Below are 21,979 nucleotides of genomic sequence, written 5' to 3' on the forward strand. Positions count from 1 at the left end.
GAATTGAGGGGAATGTAGGTTAGGTTATTTTATTTTTGGATTAGGATTATTCCATGGCACAACATTGTGGGCTGAAGGGCCTGTACTGTGCTGTACTTTTCTATGTTCTACGTTCTAATGCCAGTTTGGGGCAACAGGCCTATCCAATTGTGACACTTTCCTCTATGACATTTTCACAGGAGAACTTGGCAATTCTGACATGATTTTCAGTTTTAAGAGAGGGCACAATGATTATTTATTTGATTAGTGATCCAGAATCCTGAAACAATGACAGAAAATGAAAATGGAAATACCACTGAATTTAAGAACTTAAGTTCAATTTATAAATCTAGAAATAAAAAGTTAAAATTCTTCAAATCTTTTGGGATTGTCACTTGGTCTGACATATGTATACCACACCTGTGTCAGTGTGGCTGACACCCCCCTCTCAGTGACTTATCAAAAGACTCAAGTTGTGTGCCTGTTATGGCTCAGTTGGTAGCACTCTTGCCTGTTACTCAATGATTGTTAGATTCAAGTCCCACTCCAGGTTTTGAACATTAAAATCAACGTGGCACTCGGAGGACTGCATGGTTGGTGATGTCATCTTTTACATAAGATATTAAACTGACGTCCCATTTCTTTTTGAACTGAATATCAAAGCCCACATGGCACTATCTGAAGAGCAGGAGAGTTATTCCAGGTGTCATGATCAATATTATTCCTTAATCTACATTACAAAAACAAGTTGGGAGTTCCACTTTGCTGTCTGTGAGAATTTAAACTGCATGCATTGGTGAGAACATTGAAGTACAACCAAAGTACCTCACTGCGTGTTGATAAAGCGTCAGGCAAGGTTTTCTACAAATATAATCAAACTTCAAACAATAAGGCATTCATTTATTAGGGCAACGAGGGATAGAAAATAAATGTTATCCTCAGTTAGAAAATTCATTAAAGTTCTATGGTATGAGATTGATAGTTGTTCATTAATGACTACAGTGATTGTGCTTCAACTACAGTCTGTAGTTTAAAAAAAGTCAATGGAAAGCTTATATCGGTTCCAAATACCATCTCAATAACATGCTAAAACCAGTATCCTATCTATGCAATTCAAAGATTTGGGAAGTAGCGTTACAGCAACCTACACCATTTATGCCTACATTAATTGAGATTTTTTGGGCATCATTAGTAAGCTCAGCACTTTTGTTTATCCATAAAGGTTCTCCAACTTAGTAACTCGTTGGGTCATTTCAGAGGGCAGTTAAGTGTCAACCACATTGCTGTGGATCTGCAGTCACATGAAGGGAAGGATGCTCGATAGGTTCGACCAATGATCGATGATAGTTTTGTGGTCATCAATACTGAGAGTAGCTTGCGAGATTTTACTACTCAAACTTAAATTCTAGCAGTTGCATGGTAGAATCTGAACCATGCCCTTGGGACATTAGCCTGAGCTTCTGGTTATCAGTCCAGTGACATTACCACTAGTCACTATTTCTCCACATTACAGATGGAACTAAGGAAGCTATAATTCTTGTCCAAAAGGGGATCAGAACATAGCCTCACTCTTCTCACTTGTGCTAGGTTTTCCAGACTTGATTCAAGATTCTGCAGGACTCCTTATACTAATGCTTGGCAGCATATCTTAGTTGAGTATATTTAAGCTCAGGAGTTTTGTTAAGCGCTGCCAGATTCTGGTTGAGACAAAAGCATCAAGTTTATAATGTACTGAAAACAACAAATGCTGGAGATCACAGTGGGTCAGACAGCATCCACGGAGAGAGAGCAAGCTAATGATTTGAGTCTAGATGACTCTTCATCAGAACTTTGGCTTGCTCTCTCTCCACGGATGCTGTTTGACCCACTGTGCTTTCCAGCATTTGTGGTTTTCAGTACAGATTCCAGCATCTGCAGTAATTTGCTCTTATAGTTTATCATGTTCTCCTTGGTGCTTGCTGCTGAGAAAACATTGAACAATTTCTATAGACATGAGCAACTGGATGGACGGTAATATATTATGATTTGCTGTAAAAAACACAGAACAAGTTCTGTAATGTCATTTAGGGAAGGAAACCTGCATCGACTCCAGATGGACAATGTAGCTGACTCTTAACTGCTTTCTGAAATGGCCAAGCAAACGACTCAGTTCAATGGCAATTTGGGAATAGCAGCAAATGCTGGCCTTGCCTGCTAGACCAACACCTATGAAAGATTATAAAAAGCCAATACAGACAGCATAAATTGTTGGGCAAAACAAAAATCACTTTAGACTCGACTGCTGCATCCAGAAAACAAACTTTCAACCCATCACCTTATCAGGGCACAGATGGCACCAACAGAAGCAAATAAATAGATTTTTTTCATGCAACTATACTCACCACGGAATGAGACTAGCATACATTGCAGGTAAGCATGCCTGATGGCAGACGTTGAGGTTTTGAGAGTGAAAGCCTTCTTGAACCATTCTGTCAGTTTCTTGGGAACCTCAGTGGTGAACTTGATGCACCAGAGTGCAAGGATGGAGATGGCATGAAGCAATGTGCCCTCATGAACTGCAGGAGAACTTCATTCATGTTATAAATGTAAACTCAGATACATTAGATAGACACATACACCTAGAAAATCTACAACGGCTGCAAAATCTATTCAACATTCCTGAAATGACTCCAAGGTTTTGAACCTCACTATCCTATGCAAATACCCATTCTAGATTTTAAGACATGCAGGGTGAGATTCCGGACATCAACCCGAAAATCTTTGTTCAGTCTGATATCATACTCCTACTTGCTTATCATGCATCAGTCACCTACTGAAATTAGTGTGGAGTTTTCCATTTTAAAAAAAACAAAATCCTTTTTTATAAATCAAGGCAGTGGAAAAGTATGGCAGGCAGACAGAGAGGATCTCAAATATATCTTCTTCAAGTCTACGTTGCTCCAATGAAGATACATGACAAGGAGCTCAAGCAACAACATATGTATTATGCAGAATGGTCACTAGAGAGAGACACAAACCAAGAAATTTAATCACATTATGATTATCACTGAAAAACATTATATTTTTTGATACTTCATCATTTCTTTGACTCTTTTGGTTTGTAGAGAAATACAACTTTGTCAATGGTAACTGTTATGGACCAGACCCCTCAAAATATTTTAAAGAAGGTAGCCTAGACACTAACTTTTTTTTTATTTGCAAGGTAGACATGAAGTGTGTATTCTGGATGTGATGTGACTGGTCAAACCTTGACATTAAGCAAAATAATTTATTTAAACACTATTGTTAAAATACAAACAAAAGAAAGAGGAATTTAGAATAACAACTATCAGAAAACTTAAATCGAATAATAGATGCAGTACCTATTACTGATTAACTGTTCCAATACAGTAATATCCCATTAACACACCTCTTGGTTAAAAAGTAAATTCAGACAGTTTCTTACATGCTGTTTTCAATCCAGGAGGAAACAACAGAGAAAGAGAAAGTTACAAATCATTTTCTTGAAGCTCCAACTCTTCTGGGAGCCAAACAGCTTCTGACAAATACAGTCTAAAAAAACTAGAAAGCCTGATCTGAGAGAATTGGACACTCCCCCTCTATTGTTACAAACGTATCTAAAAAAAACTACTGTATTGCTTTAGGCTGTCTCTACTAGCCGCTCTGATACTTCTGCCCTTACAACAACCGCTCTTCAAAAAAAAAACCCAGGACAAAATGACCTTTTTAAAGTGACAGCACTGTCACAGAACATTTTCAAAATTTCTCATTACCAATACCATTGGACACTTTTGTTATCTCTCCCTTTTATCTCCTTTTACACCGGGTTTCTTTCAGGCCCCATTCCTATCTTAACAGTAGGGCAGACTACAGTACAAGCACATGCTTCCAGACCTGATTATTCACCAAGAATACTTTAATTTTCTTATGGCACATGTGATAATGAGCATGGATTATGATTGTTTACAGCGATTTTGTGCAGAAAGCTCTTTACCAATACATTAGTTTTGCAATGCATTGATCAAAACACATCCAAAGCACTCAACTCAATGCTAGTCATAGAAAGGGCATATGTTGATTGTACAGTTTCCAAAGAACAACAACATGATTCACCCCAAATTACAAGGTGAGGAATTGTTAGGAATAATTAAAGAAACCACAAGCTGCAAAATCTAAAACGAATAACTACCATGCTGAAGTACTTCAAATAATGAAAAGATTCATCACCAAGATAAAAACAGAATATTGTTTAGTAGTCAAATGCATCGCACCAGAGAATATCATTTTAAGTTATTGGGGGAGGAATGCAAAAAGTAGTGTTTATTCAGTCTCTCAAGCTTCTCCGTCCTGTAGTTTGACCTTGATTGATCCATATATTCTTCAAATAAACTAATTCAACAAACAAATCTGTTGTTGAAATTTTCAGTTGTTTCTCCCAAATATTCTTCTCCTCCAACCCCTAACCTCAACCTACTTTGGGAAAGTGAATTCTTCTCCCCTAAGTATCCAGTTCTGGTGTGGAGTATTTTCTGAATGGCTTAGCTCTTATTATAAAGGAGACCTTTAGTTCAGTGGTCCTCGTAACAGAAGGAATAATTTCTTTTCTAATCAGCAACTTCATTTTTCAACTTCGCACCTCAAGGAGATCTTTGCACAAGTAAGTGCGGCACAGTGACTCAGTGCTTAGATCTGCTGCCTCACAGCACCAGGGAACAGGGTTCGATACCATCCTTGGGCGACTGTCTGTGTGGAGTTTGCACATTCTCATGTCTGCACGGTTTTCCTTCTGGTGCTCCGGTTTCCTCCCACAGTCCAAAAATGTGGTGGACTGGCCTTAGAAAATTGCCTTATAGTGTTCAGGGATGTGTAGATTAGGTGGGTTATAGGGGGATGAGTCTGGGTGGGTGCTCAGAGAGTCAGTGAGGACTTTTTGGGCCGAAGGGCCTGTTTCCACTCTGTAGCGATTCTATGATCTAAGAAAAAGTTACCAACTGTATGGAATAATATGCATCAGAGAATAATGGAGGAAAACACTGGATGCATTCAAAACTAAGTTAGACTCAAGCTGCAAGTTTTGGGACATCACGGGGCGAGGCATTCTTTCATTCCAAATTGTTCTTGCAAGTAAGAAGGGTGCAAAAAATCTTCTGCATTTGAGATTTAGAAAACTGAAGTCACTCACCTTCTTGTTGCAGGAAGGGGATGAATAGCTCAGCGACTGTACCACTCAGGGTTTGACTTGAAATACCACTGACTGTATGGTGACTGCAGCTCCCAATGCCTGTGTAAAGGAACAACTTGTTAATGTACACAACTCTACATTCTGACATTACATGGAATAATACAATACCCAATATAAATTCTTACACAAAACATTTGTGCTGACAGCATAATATTTACTGCCTTTATATTCAACATCGCATGTGTTAAGGCCCCTACTACTGGGCTAATCATTTTGAAAAAAGTTTACAGATTCAAAAGGAACAGGAGATACTGGAAAACCAGCTGGGTAGAAGTGCTCAGGCAGGGACATCTAAACTGACAGAAGCATGTACATTATAAAGACTCTCTACATCAGTTTTTTTACCAATATATTCATGGATGTGAGTTTCGCTGGCTGAAACACCATTTATTGCCCACCCTGAATCACCCTCGAGAAGGTGCTGGCGAGCTGCTTTCTTGAATCACTGCAGTCCATGTGCTGTAGGGACATGTACATTGCCTTTAGGGAGGGAGTTCCAGGGTTTTGATCCAGCAACACTGAAAGAACAGCAATATACTTACAAGTCAGAATGGTAAGTGGCCTGGAGGAAACATATATGTGGTGGTGTTCCAACGCATCTGCTGTCCTTGACCTTCTAAATGGAAGTAGTTGGATGTTGGGAAGGTGCTGTCTAAAGAACCTTGATAAATTTCTGCAGTGCATCTTGCAGCTGGTTGCTGCCACTGAGCATCAGCAGTGGAAGGAATTAATTGTTATGTGAAGCCAATTAACTAGGCTGCTTTGCTCTAGATGTTGTCAATTTTTTTTTTGAGTGTTGTTGGAGTTGCACTCATCCAGGCAAACAAGGAGAATTTCATCACATTCCTGACTAAAGCCTTCGATGATGGATGGGCTTTTGGAATTCATGTGGTAAATTACTCGCTGCAGGATTCCTAGGCTCTGACCTGCCCTTGAAGCCAATATTTATAAGGTGAGACCAGTTCAGTTTCTGATCAATGCAGTATCCAGGATGTCGATTGTGGATGAATTCACTGATGGTAATGCCATTGAATGTCAAGGGTCAATGATCAGATTGTTTCTTGGTGCAGATGGCCAATGCCCAGCATTTGTGTTTTCACTAATGTTACTTGCCACTTGACAGCCCAAGCGTGTATTTTGACCAGGTCTTATTGCTTTTGAATCTGGACTGCTTCAGTATTTGAAGGGTCATGAACAGCACTGAAAATTGTGCAATCATCTGCAAACATCCCAATTCTGTCGTTATGAAGAAGGGAAGGTCATTGATGGTGTAGCTGAAGTGGGTTGGGACTAGGATGTCCTAAGAAACTCCTACAGAGATGTTCTGGAGCGGGGGTAAATGTTTTCCAACAACCACAACCATTTTTCTCTGTGCTAGGTATGACTCCAAGCGGTGAAGAGCTTCCCCATCAATTCTCATTGACTCCAGTTTTGCTAGGACTCTTTGATGTTACACTTGGTCAAATCTGGCCTTGATCACATCTCTGGAGTTCAGCTCTTTTGCCGCTTTGGACCAAAGCTGGAATGGGATCAGCAGTGAAATGGCCCTGGTGAAAACTAAACTGTCAGTGAGTGGATTATTGCTGAACCAGTGCTGTTTCATAGCACTGTTGCCATCAAGTTCCATTACTTCAGTGATGATTGAGAGAAGATTGGTGGGGTGGTAGGTGGCCTGGTTAGATTTCCTCTGCTTTGTGTGGGCAAATATCTGCATTGCTGAGGAGATGCCACAGCTGTAGATATACTGGAACAACTTGGCTAGGGGTGTGACAAATTCTGGAGCACCAGTCTTCAGTAGTATTGCCCAAGGCTCTTGCAGTTGTCAATACCTTTAGTCATTTCACGCAGTGGTAGACCTATATCAATAATGCTGGGGAATGCTGGAGGGAGCTGAGATTCACTCAGCATTTCAGGCTGAAAACGGTTGCAAATGCTTCAACCTTTTCTTTTGCAATGATATGCTGGGTTCCCCTAGCTTTAAAGATGCGGATATTTGCAGAGGCTCTTCCTCTAGTGAGTTGTTTCAAATGTCCACCTCCATCCAGGACTAGATACACTAACATTGCAGAGCTTCAAACCTGAAGAAAAGTCACTCAACCCGAAATGCTGAGTCTGATTTTCCTTCACAGATGCTGCTAGACCCGCTCAGCTTTTCCAGAAATTTCTCTTTTTGTTTCAATCTGATTTGTTGGTTGTGGAATTGCTCTTTCCCATCTATCATTTGCTGCTTATGCTGTTTGGCATGCAAGTTGTCCAGAGTTGCAGCTTCACAAAGTTGATACTTAATTTTTAGATGCTCCTAGCCTGTCCTCTTGCACTCCACACTGAACCAGGGATGATCCCCTGTGTGCCAGCAATGGTAGGATGCAGGATATGCCTGGCCATGATGTTACAAATTGTGATTGTGTACAAGTCTACCGATGATGGTCCACAGCATCTCATGGATGCCCAGTAATGAGTTTCTGCATCTGACTGTAATCTACCCCATTTAGAAATGCTAATGTTGTACATGGTGGGTAGCAGCACTGTGTGAAGACTGAACCTAGTCTTCACGAACTGTGCAGTAATAACTGCTACCGATACAGATGCATTTGAGGCAGGTAGATTGGGGAGGATGAGGTCAAGTAGGTTTTTTCTCCCCGCCTCACATTGGTTCCTTCACTACCTGTTACAGACCCAGTCTTGCAACCATGTCTTTTAAGACTCAACCAGTTTGGTCAAGAGTAATGCTGCCAAGCCAGTCTTGGTGATATAGTCCCCATACAAAGTACATTCGGCATTTTTGGAACCCTCAGTTCTTCCTCTAAGTAGTGTTCAATGTGGAGTACCACCAAGGATACAGGGTAATCAGCAGGAAGCTGCCTTGCCCATGTTTCACTTGAAGCCATGAGACTTTACAAAGTCCAGAGTCAATGTTGAGGACTCCCAACTCCCGCCCACTTTATACCACTGTGTCACCAAATCTGTTGGGCTTGTCCTGCTGATGGGACAGGACATATCCAGGGACAGTGGTAGTGCCCCTGACAGCACCATCTCTAACGGATAACTGCAGTAGCATGACTGTGTCAGTCTGTGAGACAGTTACTCCAATTTTGGCACTAGCCCCCTAGATAAGGAAGACTTTGCAGGGTTGATAAGGCTGAACTTGCTATTGTTGTTTCCAGTACTGGGACAATGCCAGGTGATCAGTCTGTCTGCTTCTGTGACCCTTTATTGCTGGATTCTAGGCCATTTCAGAGGACAGTGAAGATCAATCATATTGCTGTGAACCTGGAGTCACAAGCAGGACAGACTAGGTAAGAATGGCAAATTTCCTTCCCCAAAGGACATTAGTAAACTAGATGGATTGACAGTGTTTCCATAGTCATCATTAGGCTTTTAATCCCAGGCTTGCTTTAGAATTCAAATTACTCCATGTGCTGAACACTGATCCACAGAGGATTAACTACATTTCTAGATTACTGGTAACTATACCACCACATCATCGCCTCCCTCTTTCTCAAGCAGCACATAATGAGTTCTAAAACAAGTAACAATTAAACAATAGGCTTAAATAAAATATGTAGAGTTTTTAAAAGCTGTTAGTAAGAAGAATAAGATCTTAAAACTAAATTGACAACTCAGGTTTCTGACAAGATTTGCTAGGATTTCATAATTAGTACTCAGCAAGCTGAGACTTCGGAAGGTGCACCACAGCACTCTCACAAGTGCTTCCTTAGTGTCAATAGAAAGCAGTACCTGCAGAGATAAGTTGGACTCAAACTAATTTGTAAACATACCTTGGATAAAAAATTTGCTCTGTACACGCAGTGCAACGAAATTCTGAACTATGCTATTTGATTCATATATAGTTATACACAAAAACAGGAAACAACACCTCAACAACATAATAAAATGTGAGGCTGGATGAACACAGCAGGCCAAGCAGCATCTCAGCAGCACAAAAGCTGACGTTTCGGGCCTAGACCCTTCATCAGAGAGGGGGATGGGGACAGGGAACTGGAATAAATAGGGAGAGAGGGGGAGGTGGGCCCAAGATGGAGAGTAAAAAAGATAGGTGGAGAGAGTATAGGTGGGGAGGTAGGGAGGGAATAGGTCAGTCCAGGGAAGACGGACAGGTCAAGGAGGTGGGATGAGGTTAGTAGGTAGATAGGAGTGCGGCTTGGGGTGGGAGGAAGGGATGGGTGAGAGGAAGAACTGGTTAGGAAGGCAGAGACAGGTTGGACTGGTTTTGGGATGCAGTGGGTGGGGGGGAAGGGCTGGGCTGGTTGTGTGGTGCAGTGGAGGGAGGGGATGAACTGGGCTGGTTTAGGGATGCAGTTGGGGAAGGGGAGATTTTGAAACTGGTGAAGTCCACATTGATACCATTAGGCTGCAGGGTTCCCAGGCGAATATGAGTTGCTGTTCCTGCAACCTTCGGGTGGCATCATTGTGGCAGTGCAGGAGGCCCATGATGGACATGTCATCTAAAGCATGGGAGTGGGAGTGGAAATGGTTTGCGACTGGGAGGTGCAGTTGTTTGTTGTGAACTGAGCGGAGGTGTTCTGCAAAGCGGTCTCCAAGCCTCCGCTTGGTTTCCCCAATGTAGAGGAAGCCTCACCGGGTACAGTGGATGCAGTATACCACATTGGCAGATGTGCAGGTGAACCTCTGCTTAATGTGGAATGTCATCTTGGGGCCTGGGATAGGGGTAAGGGAGGAGGTGTGGGGGCAAGTGTAGCATTTCCTGCGGTTGCAGGGGAAGGTGCCGGGTGTGGTGGGGTTGGAGGGCAGTGGGGAGCGAACAAGGGAGTCACGGAGAGACTGGTCTGTCCGGAAAGCAGACAGGGGTGGGGATGGAAAAATGTCTTGGGTGGTGGGGTCGGATTGTAAATGGTGGAAGTGTCGGAGGATGATGCGTTGTATCCGGAGGTTGATAGGGTGGTGTGTGAGAACGAGGGGGATCCTCTTTGGGCGGTTGTGGCGGGGGCGGGGTGTGAGGGATGTGTTGCGGGAAATACGGGAGACGCGGTCAAGGGCGTTCTCGATCACTGTGGGGGGGAAAGTTGCGGTCCTTGAAGTACTTGGACATCTGAGATGCGCGGGAGTGGAATGTCTTATCATGGGAGCAGATGCGGCGGAGGCGGAGGAATTGGGAATAGGGGATGGAGTTTTTGCAGGAGGGTGGGTTGGAGGAGGTGTATTCTAGGTAGCTGTGGGAGTCGGTGGGCTTGAAATGGACATCAGTTACAAGCTGGTTGCCTGAGATGGAGACTGAGAGGTCCAGGAAGGTGAGGGATGTGCTGGAGATGGCCCAGGTGAACTGAAGGTTGGGGTGGAAGGTGTTGGTGAAGTGGATGAAACACCTTCCACACCAACCTTCAGTTCACCTGGGCCATCTCCAGCACATCCCTCACCTTCCTGGACCTCTCAGTCTCCATCTCAGGCAACCAGCTTGTAACTGATGTCCATTTCAAGCCCACCGACTCCCACAGCTACCTAGAATACACCTCCTCCAACCCACCCTCCTGCAAAAACCCCATCCCCTATTCCCAATTCCTCCGCCTCCGCCGCATCTGCTCCCATGATAAGACATTCCACTCCCGCGCATCTCAGATGTCCAAGTTCTTCAAGGACCGCAACTTTCCCCCCCACAGTGATCGAGAACGCCCTTGACCGCGTCTCCCGTATTTCCCGCAACACATCCCTCACACCCCGCCCCCGCCACAACCGCCCAAAGAGGATCCCCCTCGTTCTCACACACCACCCTATCAACCTCCGGATACAACGCATCATCCTCCGACACTTCCGCCATTTACAATCCGACCCCACCACCCAAGACATTTTTCCATCCCCACCCCTGTCTGCTTTCCGGAGAGACCACTCTCTCCGTGACTCCCTTGTTCGCTCCCCACTGCCCTCCAACCCCACCACACCCAGCACCTTCCCCTGCAACCGCAGGAAATGCTACACTTGCCCCCACACCTCCTCCCTCACCCCTATCCCAGGCCCCAAGATGACATTCCACATTAAGCAGAGGTTCACCTGCACATCTGCCAATATGGTATACTGCATCCACTGTACCCGGTGAGGCTTCTTCTACATTGGGGAAACCAAGCAGAGGCTTGGAGACCGCTTTGCAGAACACCTCCGCTCAGTTCGCAACAAACAACTGCACCTCCCAGTCGCAAACCATTTCCACTCCCCCTCCCATTCTTTAGATGACATGTCCATCATGGGCCTCCTGCACTGCCATAATGATGCCACCCGAAGGTTGCAGGAACAGCAACTCATATTCCGCCTGGGAACCCTGCAGCCTAATGGTATCAATGTGGATTTCACCAGTTTCAAAATCTCCCCTTCCCCAACTGCATCCTAAACCAGCCCAGTTCGTCCCCTCCCCCCAATGCACCACACAACCAGCCCAGCTCTTCCCCCCCACCCACTGCATCCCAAAACCAGTCCAACCTATCTCTGCCTCCCTAACCGGTTCTTCCTCTCACCCATCCCTTCCTCCCACCCCAAGCCGCACCCCCATCTACCTACTAACCTCATCCCACCTCCTTGACCTGTCCGTCTTCCCTGGACTGACCTATCCCCTCCCTACCTCCCCACCTCTACTCTCTCCACCTATCTTCTTTACTCTCCATCTTCGGTCCGCCTCCCCCTCTCTCCCTATTTATTCCAGTTCCCTCTCCCCATTCCCCTCTCTGATGAAGGGTCTAGGCCCGAAACGTCAGCTTTTGTGCTCCTGAGATGCTGCTTGGCCTGCTGTGTTCATCCAGCCTCACATTTTATTATCTTGGAATTCTCCAGCATCTGCAGTTCCCATTATCTCTGATACTATTTTAACCTCAACATGTCCATTTTTTTCTATAATTACTAGAGATTGTATGAACAGGTTTCTCGTTTTCTTTAGTTTTATTTGAAGCAATTTAAAGCACCAACCTGACAGCACACTTATCTTCTGTGAAACTGCAGTCAACTTGCCCTCAGAACCTACAGGAAAACATAAATGACAGAGACGTTAGCAGCCATAATCAGGAATGTGTTAAACAAGTGTGCATTTATAGAAGGCATTTAACAACCCAGGGACTCAATTGTTACTTGGTGTCTATTCATCTGTTGTCGTAGCGTCTGCATGGTCTCACCAATTTACCATGCCTAGAGGCATCCATGGCTGCAGTGAATGAGATAGACAACACTGGTCAAGTCACACGAATACCTGCTGTGTTTGTGTGGGTGGTGCTCCCACATGTGATGGGGTAACCGTGTCAATGACCTGACACGTCTTGCAGAGGTTGTGAGATGTTGTGGTTGATGCTACAACAGTGGAGGAATGGACACCGCACAACAAGTTGCCAGACAGCAATGCACCCTCATAGTCAGGGAATATTTCAGTGGTCAAGGGCATGCAGCCTCTGATTTTAGGGTAAGCGCCCCCTAAGGTGGCCTTCAAGATGCACAACAGTACAGTACTGCCAAGCAGAAACCGATAGCTAAGTTCCGTACCCATGAAGATGGCCTTAACTATGATTTTGGGTTCACGCCATGCTATATGTGACCCCACCACAGTATTCTGTATCTGTAAAATCTTCCTTACTGTCCTCTTTTGACACCGTCACCCTGATAAATTGTTCTGACCTTTTTACCTTAATTTGTTTGTACAATTTTGGATTACTTATTACTTTGGTTAGACACTTGGTGTGCGACTCCTACACCTATCGTGTTATTCCAGTCATTTGGGTTGTCTCCAGCACTATCTTATTGTTAATTTTTTGTAATTATCTCACTGCTTCATTTAATTGGATTACAGGTCATTTCATGTTATTTAGTTATTCACACTTTACTCACACCTGCTGACACTTTTGATCATCAATAGACTTATTATTCAATATGTCAATCACACCATTTATATGATCTTTTGATCTTTCTGCCTGTAAATTCTGTGACTGTGGATTTCTCTCTCACTTTATCTAATTAAGGGGCTACGGTTTAAAAGCTTGTGATTGCAAATAAACCTGTTGGACTATAATCCGTTGTTGTGTGACCTCTGACTTTGTTCACCCCAGTCCAACACTGGCACCTCGACTGTCCAATTACAGGTTTATCTCTCAATGCCCTTACCCAGTTGCATTTGTTATCTGGTATTGGAAATTGGAACTTTTAATTAACTCATCAACCTGTCACTGCATCCAGAGTAGCACACAGAACAGAAAACTGAACGTATTTGGAAATATTCTACCCATGAATTTCTTCTTTCACTGCCCCACAAAAACAGAATAATTTTCTTACACCAACACAGTGACATCCATTAGCACCGGTAACACAATATGCTTCCGGGGTACGGACAGCTTGGAATACAAGAGGATAAGCAATTAAGTGGATTGAGAAAGTGAGGAATTATCAGGGTCATGACTATTAAGAAAAATACCCGCAATGGAATGAGGTGGTGCGACATGTTATGTCTCATCACGAAGTGGAAGAGCAGCCTGTAGTTGAGGTTGATGAAAAAAATTGCAAGAGTATTGGAGCAATGATAAATTGGGAATGTACAAAGTGTTTGGGATGGTGTTAGTATACAGAAAACAGCGAGACAGCTGCAAACTGGGGACAAAATACGAAAGACAAATTAGAAGGTACAGCAGGCAAGAAACATTATATGAAAAGGACACAGTAAAAGATCTCCTAAAATGCAGGGCAAATAGAGGCCATAGGAATGAAACGGAGGGGCAGAAAAATATAAGGAAAAAGTGAACAATTTGTTTTTTTTAAAAAAGACCAAGAGAAACTGCATGACAGGGGTTAAAACAAATAAGAACTGAACTAAGAATCTTGCAAAAACAATGTGGTGACTGGGTTTGAAAATGGCAGGAATCAAAAAGTGAACTAGAAATGCATTTGGTGAAATAAGGCACCACAGGTTAGGATGTTGAGGAAAATAACTGGATAAGAGTATAAACAGAACTGGGAATCAGGTTTGAAAGACTGTGTACAGCGTCAGAAGACGAAAGGTAGAATAAGATATAACTGAGAAAAGCAACAGAAATGAGGTGAATGAAACAAAAGGAGAATGACCCAATCCAGAAAGCAGAGAATCTTACTGGGAAAGAATTCAGCTGGGCTTGAGCCCTTAGGTAAATTAAGTTGGGAGGACCACTACCACATGATAATCTCTTGACAATAAATGGTACAACGAATTTCATGCTTCTACAGCAGCACCTAACTACCATGTTAAGTTAGACAGCCAGAATTATTACTGCATTAAAATGAATCAGAAAGAACAAACACAATGTAAATAGCATAAGATTTCCTGGATTTCTGTTCTGTAATGATTTACCCCCAAGGATGGCAAAGAGGTGTCTGACAAGAGATTCAGCAGCAGTTTGATCACTGCATTGATGGGTTAAGTTGCGTAAAGCTATCACAGCCTCATCCATCAGTTGTGCATTGTTAGACTTCAGTTGGCCTGTGGTAAAGAAAAGGAAGTTACAAACCTAGGATAGTCTAATGGAAACACAAATTCTTGCAATAATCTAACGTTATAAATTTTAAAAGAAGCTTGTCTAATTAGTTAATTTATTACTTTTTCATGATTTAAAAGATATCTGAACATGACCGAGAAATATACAAAATAATTACAATCAGACCTTAATTGAATTTAACAATTCAGCAAATCTATGCATGTTGTTCATTTATTAACATGAAAAAAAAAGGACAACTCATTAGATGGCTTGCGATTTCACACTTACTTGCAAGGCCTTTGGCAATGTCCATTGCATATTGGCTAAGGTCAAGGGTTACTGATGATAGTAAGTAGGAGATGGCTATAAAAAAAGTCAGTGATTGTTAAACAAAGAAAAATTCAATACATTACTTCACTCAGCAGTAGTTTGAACAATAATGTAGAAAGGAAAGAAAGGTTTGTATTTATCTAGCGCCTTTCATAAACTTAGCGAGTCCGAAATTGTTGCACAGTAAATAAAGTATACCACATGGTGATCATGTAGGAACGACAGCAGCAATTTGTACACAGCAAGCACCTGATAAACAAGATGTGACCAAAAACAGATAGACTGCTTTTATTATTTGAGTGATGTTGATTGAGGGATAAATCTTAGCCACATCATTATAGAGTACACCCAGACTCTAGCAAATAATGCTTCAGGGTTTTGTCTATCAACATAAGGAAGGAGACACAGCCTCAACTTAATGTTTCTAAAAGAAGGAATGTCTGACAACACAAAAACCCCTTGTTACTGCATTGGAGGATCAACCTAGATTTTGGCCTACAATCTTCTGACTGCTGGGAGTGTGCAATTAACACGGCCATGATTGTTACATTATCAGGGTCACTTAAAATATCACTTATGTTGTAACACTGAAAACAACTGATTGAAAAACCAAGTGAAATTTTAACTCCTGGTCTATGCTAAGTTAGCTATCCTCCATGGATATAATGGCCCCAATATTTTGAAGTGGGGTGCAACAAATTATTGAGCCCAAGTCCCAATGCACGTACAAGGTGCTTAACTTTAAATTAACGATTGCCAATTTTGTCCTGCCCATACTGCTGCACAATTTCCCACAAGAGTGCGATCAGTCAGCTAGAACCATGCAGACCTGGGCTATTTGCCCTATATTCTTGTTGGGTTTACACAAATTTACTTTGTACTTTTCCCAGCAGGTCTAAAGCCTACTTAAAACTGTGGCTTTAAGGAAATCAGCAGTTCAGTCAAAGCCTCAGGCACCACAGCAAATGAGGCAATGCTGACCACCACCACTATTCTCAATTTCCAGTCAATACTCTTAGCCCTCTTGACCCACTTTCCAGGATTCATGGCTTTCCTTCCATAAAACTATGTTGACTCTTCCTACCTCATGCTGATTGTCCAAATATAGTAAAATCCTCACTTGCATGTCTGCCCTTTATGAACCTGCTTGTCCATGTAATATGTAGCGTACACCTTTCTTGTCAAGCAAGAATCTAATCTTTTCTCTCTTAAGTTGTGGATAGGTTAAGAAATTCATACAGTAGAAGTGTGCACTACATGCACAGACTGTGTTGTTTGTGAAAATCATCAATTGTGACATTTGAAATGGATCTCCCACATACAGCAGAACTTTACTGCACCCTGCTATAATCTCCTTAAGAACGGATTCTAGCAATTTACTTATGACTGATGTTAGGGTAACAGCCTTCTGCTTTCTGCCTTTCTCTAAAAATATTATGATAGCTATTTCTCAATTTGTTGAAACTCCTTTTGAGAATCTTGAATGCAGGCTATCCAATCTTGGGAAATGGCCAGATTTTAGGTCCTTGAGATGTCCTTTTTCCTGGTGATGGTGATTGTTTTAAATTCCTCCTGCTCTTTCAGCACTCAATTTTCCAGTTAGGAAATTTTCTTAAGTCTTCTACAGTAAAGACAGATACAGATTACCTGTCAAAGCATCCACAATTTCTTGTTTTTTGCAGTATCAGTTGCCTGGGCTCACTCTCTATATGATCAACACAAGTTTTAGTTATTCTTTCCCTATTTAATTGTTGAAACATTTTTTAGCTCACTTTCTCTGATATTCTACTTCCACTTTATCATGTGTGACCTGCAGGCAATCTTTCAGATAGTGGTATTCTTACGTGTCTGCTGTTTTCGGCCTTTTAGGTGGCAACGGCCACAGATTTAGAAGCAGTCGAAGGAGCATTGATGAGTTGCTGCAGTATATGTTGTAGATAATTCACACCATGCACTGGTGGGAGAGGCTATGCATGTTTAAGTTGGTGGATTGGGTTGCCAATCAAGCATGCAATTTCCCCCAAATGGTGTCAAGTTTCTTAGTTACTTCTGGAAATGCAGTGACCAAGACAAGTGTTGATCATTCCTGGCTTGTGCACTGTAGAAAAGTGGCTCTAGAAAATTGAATGAAGTGCTCACACAGAATTTCTAGCCTCTGGCCTGACCTTGTAGCCAGTGTTTGCATGGCTGGGGTAGTGAAGTTTCTGAGATACCAGATGTCTGATTATAGTCACCAACTATAGGTAGAGAACAGAAAACCTGGAAGCATAAAATATCAATAATGCAGGCCAAGATGCACATCACTTACTTTCAATTACATTCTCTGGGCTACGCAGGATAGATTTATGCATTGTAGGGAGCAGAGAGCTCTTGAACTCCTCATGGGACACATGGCGAAGCAGTGGTTCACAGCGTTCCTGTGAAAACAAAGCAGTAAAACCTCCACTATTAATGATTTCAGCACTAAATGAAACAAAATACATATTGCTTTCATTCTGTTATGCGGTCATGTAAAAACTAGCGCCACATGGAATTACTTGGAATTAATCCTATTCCCCGAGTGACTCAATGAAGCCTTTATAAAAAGTAGAAAGTTTCTAGTTCTGTTTCATAGTTTTGGCCAATAATTAACCAACATGACCAGGGCAGCAGTCGCAACCAACATGTCTACAGAGACCCCACGTGGGCAGTTAAATGACAGAGAAATGTGTTACGGTTCTGTAAGGTAGTGCACTGGAAATTGAACCCGGAATTCCTGCAGTCATTGCAAAAAGAAAAATGTTTTATAAAGTACGTGAAAGTCCCCTGTTTACCCAATTTTCAGACCCAGATTGATAGAAAGCAGTAAATTGAAGAAGAATTACTATTTATTGCAAGTAATTAGACTCTAGCTAGGGGTAAACAGCTACAAGCCATTGGCATTTAACACTCCCCCTTACACAGACATACACAAACACACGGGAAAAATAGGTTATTGGGCAGAGGAGATAAACTGGAAAGACAGTTCAGTAATCATTGTTCCCAAGTTCTGATGTTGAAGCGATCCTTATAACTTTTCTGCTGGCCAGCATGTTGCTTCAACTAGCTTTCTCTGGATGTCTTCAATAATTGGTGAGAGACTCAAGTCAACCAGTTCGCTTCCAAACAATGTCCGACATATCAGTTAAAAGTCACAGCTTACAACAACTTTGCAGGAAAAATAAACTGGTTTTCTTCTGGTCTATAGTAAGTTTTGTCTGCACAGAACTGAGGGGCCACTACTGATATGGGGAAGAACTGAACACTTCTCTCTATCTCTCTCTGCAGCGTGTTCCCAGCTCCAAGCTGAGAACCAAACACACTGTTGCTGACAGAGTTGTTTATCATTGACAACTGCTCACTAGGCCAGAAACTGAACAACTTCCTTGTCATCAACACAAGCTACATCTGTACGTCCCCTCAGCTCCAAAGTGCCTGCAACTCAAACTTTAACTGCTGCTTATTCAAACTGTGGTTATATTGTTTGCCATGGGTGTCTGGACTTTTACTTTTAAAAGCTGCAGCTGTCTTAGAATATTGGTTTTCAAACAGCTCTTTCTAATTCCAGTCCATAGTTTTTTTTAAAACAAACACCAAATAAAAAGATGTACTCCTTACAAATGACTGAAGAAATCTTGTGCTGATTTTACTTAAATTCTTACAAATGCTCTAAGTGGTGTTAAATTGTTGCTCACCAGAAGATATTTTGGAGGTTTGGTCTTGCTCATCAGCACCGTCTTCATGTAGAGGTCTAACATTTGATTCTGTAAAACAGTTATGAGGAGAAGCGGTCATCCTTTGTCCAGAAAAACTGAACAATGCACCCAACTATCATTTGAAAACTATCTCAATGTAGACAAGGCAAACCTATGGCACCACCACAATTGCGTCCCTTCACTAATTTCAAAATTGCTTGGCACACACTGGTTGCATAGTGCATTGTCAGATGACATACTGGCCATGAAGGCAACACTTGTTCATTTTTCTTCTGAATGTAGAGATAATTTCCTTAAGTGCCTAAATTTTTTTACAATACTGTACATGCTTGGACTTAAGACGGCCCATTAGTATGCCATCTGTGGTGGGTGAAGTGAAACTTAGGGAAAACCACAGCTCAGATTTACCAACACAGTGCTGTAGCTAAATGGATTTATGAGGATGGCTAGGTGCATCCACTAGCTTGAACTCCTTTGAACACAGAAAATTAAGGGTCAATCTGAATTGAGGTGTGTATGATAATTTTTTTAAAAAAATTATACGGTAGAGTGAGAGAAAGCATTTCCTCTAGAACATGGTGCATAAGCTTAAAGGTTCAAGCTAAAACATTCAGAAATAATGTCAGGAAGTCCTTCTTTGCACAAATGATTGTGGACGTCTGGTACTCTTTCGCCATTAAGGTTGACAGCCAAAGGAAAACTCAAAACAGATGTTGATAATTTCTTTGTTGGACAAGGGTACCAAGAGTTAAAAAGGCAAGCTGATGGAGTTAAGGTATAAAGAAACTGAAAATTAACTGCCGGTCAACTGAAGAGACAGAGTTCTATAGTTTCTATAAAGCTCTTAGTCACTGACATCCCTTCAAATCCATCTAAGTTCCTAAAATCAAAGCAAAAAACTGAAGGCATTGGAAATCTATTGGAAACAAAACCCAAAAAGTACTAGAATTGTTCAGGAGGTCTGCAGCAGCTGAGGAGAGAGAAACAGAGTTAGTGTTTTGTGTCCAATACAGCCCTTCTTCAGCTATATTTCTAGCACTTTCTGCTTGCTTTCCTGTTGAGACTCATCTACCCATAATGATCTAATGATACAGTAGAATTAAGTCACGATTAGCTGTGATTAAAACGGCTCCACAATGGTTCCATTCAATCGTAAATATTGCAAGGCAAAGTTCCCAAAAATCTGGAAAACAAAAGTTGGGTTAAATACCTTATGCTTGTTGATGGTGGTAATATCTTTCTGGTCTGTAAAGTACTGCACTAAAACTCCAAGCATGGCTAAATGGAGTGGGTTTGGTTCCAGATCCACTGCTGTTGCCAAATACTGCTGTGCAAGGTCCGGGTTCTGTAAAGGGAAGAAAACGATAAAGGTAAAATGGATAAAGCACCAGACTGACAAGCTGTGCAATGAATCTGTGATGCTCAAGAATGCTTTCCCTATTTGAGACTGGGGACTAAGTGAAGCAGTGCACTGCACATCTTTGAGCAAGGCCAGATTTTGTCGAATTCATGTTAAATTGAACTTCAGACAGGGTGACTGTAATTTCTGGTCCACTAGCACTAACTGTTGCAGCTCGCTTGAAAATGGGAGATAGCTTTCCTCATACAACTGTCATCCTTCGAAAGAAATTCAGACTCGTAATATTAGGAATTGTCAGTTGTAACACAACACTAAACTTCCTACTTGAATCCACACAGAATCTAGGAATACATTCCAGGACAGTATTAAGGGAGTACTACACTGCTGGTAGTATGTTTTTTCAAGGTTACATTTAATCAAAGCACTATCCACCCTCACAGATGAGCATAAAACACATCAATGCCCTATTTTGAAGAACAGCCAAGGAGTTGTCATCAACAACTTATATTTATATCATGCCTAAAACAAAACGTGACCCACGGCAGGATGTTTCAAGATTGTGAAGTCAAACACTGAGCCACATAAAGCAAATCGGGGAAAACGGCCAAAGATTTGGTGAAGTCGATGGATTTTAAGATGATGCTAAGGGAGAAAAGAAAGGTGGAGACAGCAGAGAATTAGGAGGATATTTCAGAGGTTAGAATGTCAACAATGGAAGGCCTGATTATCTAGGGGAGAGTAGTTAAAATCTGGGATGCTTAGGTCTTTAGTTTACCAAGTACAGGCATCTCAAAAGTTCGTGGGGTTGGAGTTGCGAGGTCATGCATGGACGGTGAAACAAACGTGAAAATCTCAAAATCAAGACATCCTTCATAGGAGTTGATGTGGGTGTGAGAACAGGGCTGTTGGGTAAACAAGACTGTGTGAATGAGAACAAAGGCTAAAAAGGTTAGGCATCAAGGAAATTTAAATTGTAACAGGGACTGAAGACAATAATCTAGCTCTACCTTATACTTAGTTGGTGAAAGCTTCTGTTCATTCAGTACGGTTTATTAAACAAGCAATCTCATAACAACAACAGGAGAGAAATTAAGAGAGACGCTTTCGAGGTAGGGTTGGGTGTCTTCCAGCTTACATGTGAAAACTAACACTTTTTTCAGATGAAGTAGCAGCAGGCAGATGAGTAATGGGAGGGAATTAAGAGAAGATCTCTGGAGGACATAACAAGTAATAGTGTGGGACAGGAAAAGAAGCTGCTGTAAGTGAGCTCCTACAATAAGGTCGAAATCAGGCTAGTGCAGTGCCAACCAGCTAGAGGAAGACAGCACAGTCACTGTTCCAAAAGGCTGCAGACAGGACAAGCGGCTGTTGAGGGATACTTACCCTCGTTACAGTCATACAAGATGTCCGTACTCACTTTCATAAAAGCAAGCCCTATCTCCCAACATCCAGGCTAATATTTATCCCTCCAAGAAATAACGCAAAACACTAATCATCACATTACTATTTGCCTGTGCTTCTTGCATTACAACAGGAACAGAAATTGTAGAATATTTTCAGCAAAGGAGGATGTCATTTCATCTGTCATGCCCAAGCCAGGTCTATGCAATTACAATTTAGCCCTGCCCTTTTCCTGCAACCCTTCAGGGTTTATCCAGTTTCCTTTGGGAAGTCATAAGTGAATCCATCTCTGCCACCCTCTCAGGCAAAATATTCCAAATCACAGCAACTCACTGCATCAACGAAAATATATTTCTCTCCTGTCTTTAGTTCTTTTACCAGTCACCATACATTTGTGACTGCTGGTTCATAACCCTTCCACCAATGGGAATAGCTCCTCGCCATCTACTCACTATTTTGAACACCTCTGTCAAATTTCTATTAAATCTTT

The 21,979-nt window shown here is 42.0% G+C and overlaps 1 protein-coding gene across 1 annotated transcript in view; it reads right to left on the reverse strand.

Annotated features, from left to right (window-relative positions):
• The window catches only part of gcn1 (GCN1 activator of EIF2AK4), a 131,639-nt gene that overhangs the window by 86,455 nt on the left and 23,205 nt on the right, over positions 1 to 21,979 (reverse strand). Inside the window, exons 7-14 of the mRNA XM_048555900.2 lie at positions 19,939 to 20,073; positions 18,708 to 18,776; positions 17,303 to 17,411; positions 14,953 to 15,027; positions 14,541 to 14,669; positions 12,149 to 12,199; positions 5,162 to 5,260; positions 2,361 to 2,534 (exon numbers count right to left, since the gene is read on the reverse strand). Coding sequence (XP_048411857.2) covers positions 2,361 to 2,534; positions 5,162 to 5,260; positions 12,149 to 12,199; positions 14,541 to 14,669; positions 14,953 to 15,027; positions 17,303 to 17,411; positions 18,708 to 18,776; positions 19,939 to 20,073 — 841 coding nt within the window. The remainder of the gene's footprint in view (positions 1 to 2,360; positions 2,535 to 5,161; positions 5,261 to 12,148; positions 12,200 to 14,540; positions 14,670 to 14,952; positions 15,028 to 17,302; positions 17,412 to 18,707; positions 18,777 to 19,938; positions 20,074 to 21,979) is intronic.

Source organism: Stegostoma tigrinum, chromosome 26 (genome assembly GCF_030684315.1).
Source record: "Stegostoma tigrinum isolate sSteTig4 chromosome 26, sSteTig4.hap1, whole genome shotgun sequence".
In the NCBI taxonomy this organism is placed as follows: domain Eukaryota; kingdom Metazoa; phylum Chordata; class Chondrichthyes; order Orectolobiformes; family Stegostomatidae; genus Stegostoma; species Stegostoma tigrinum.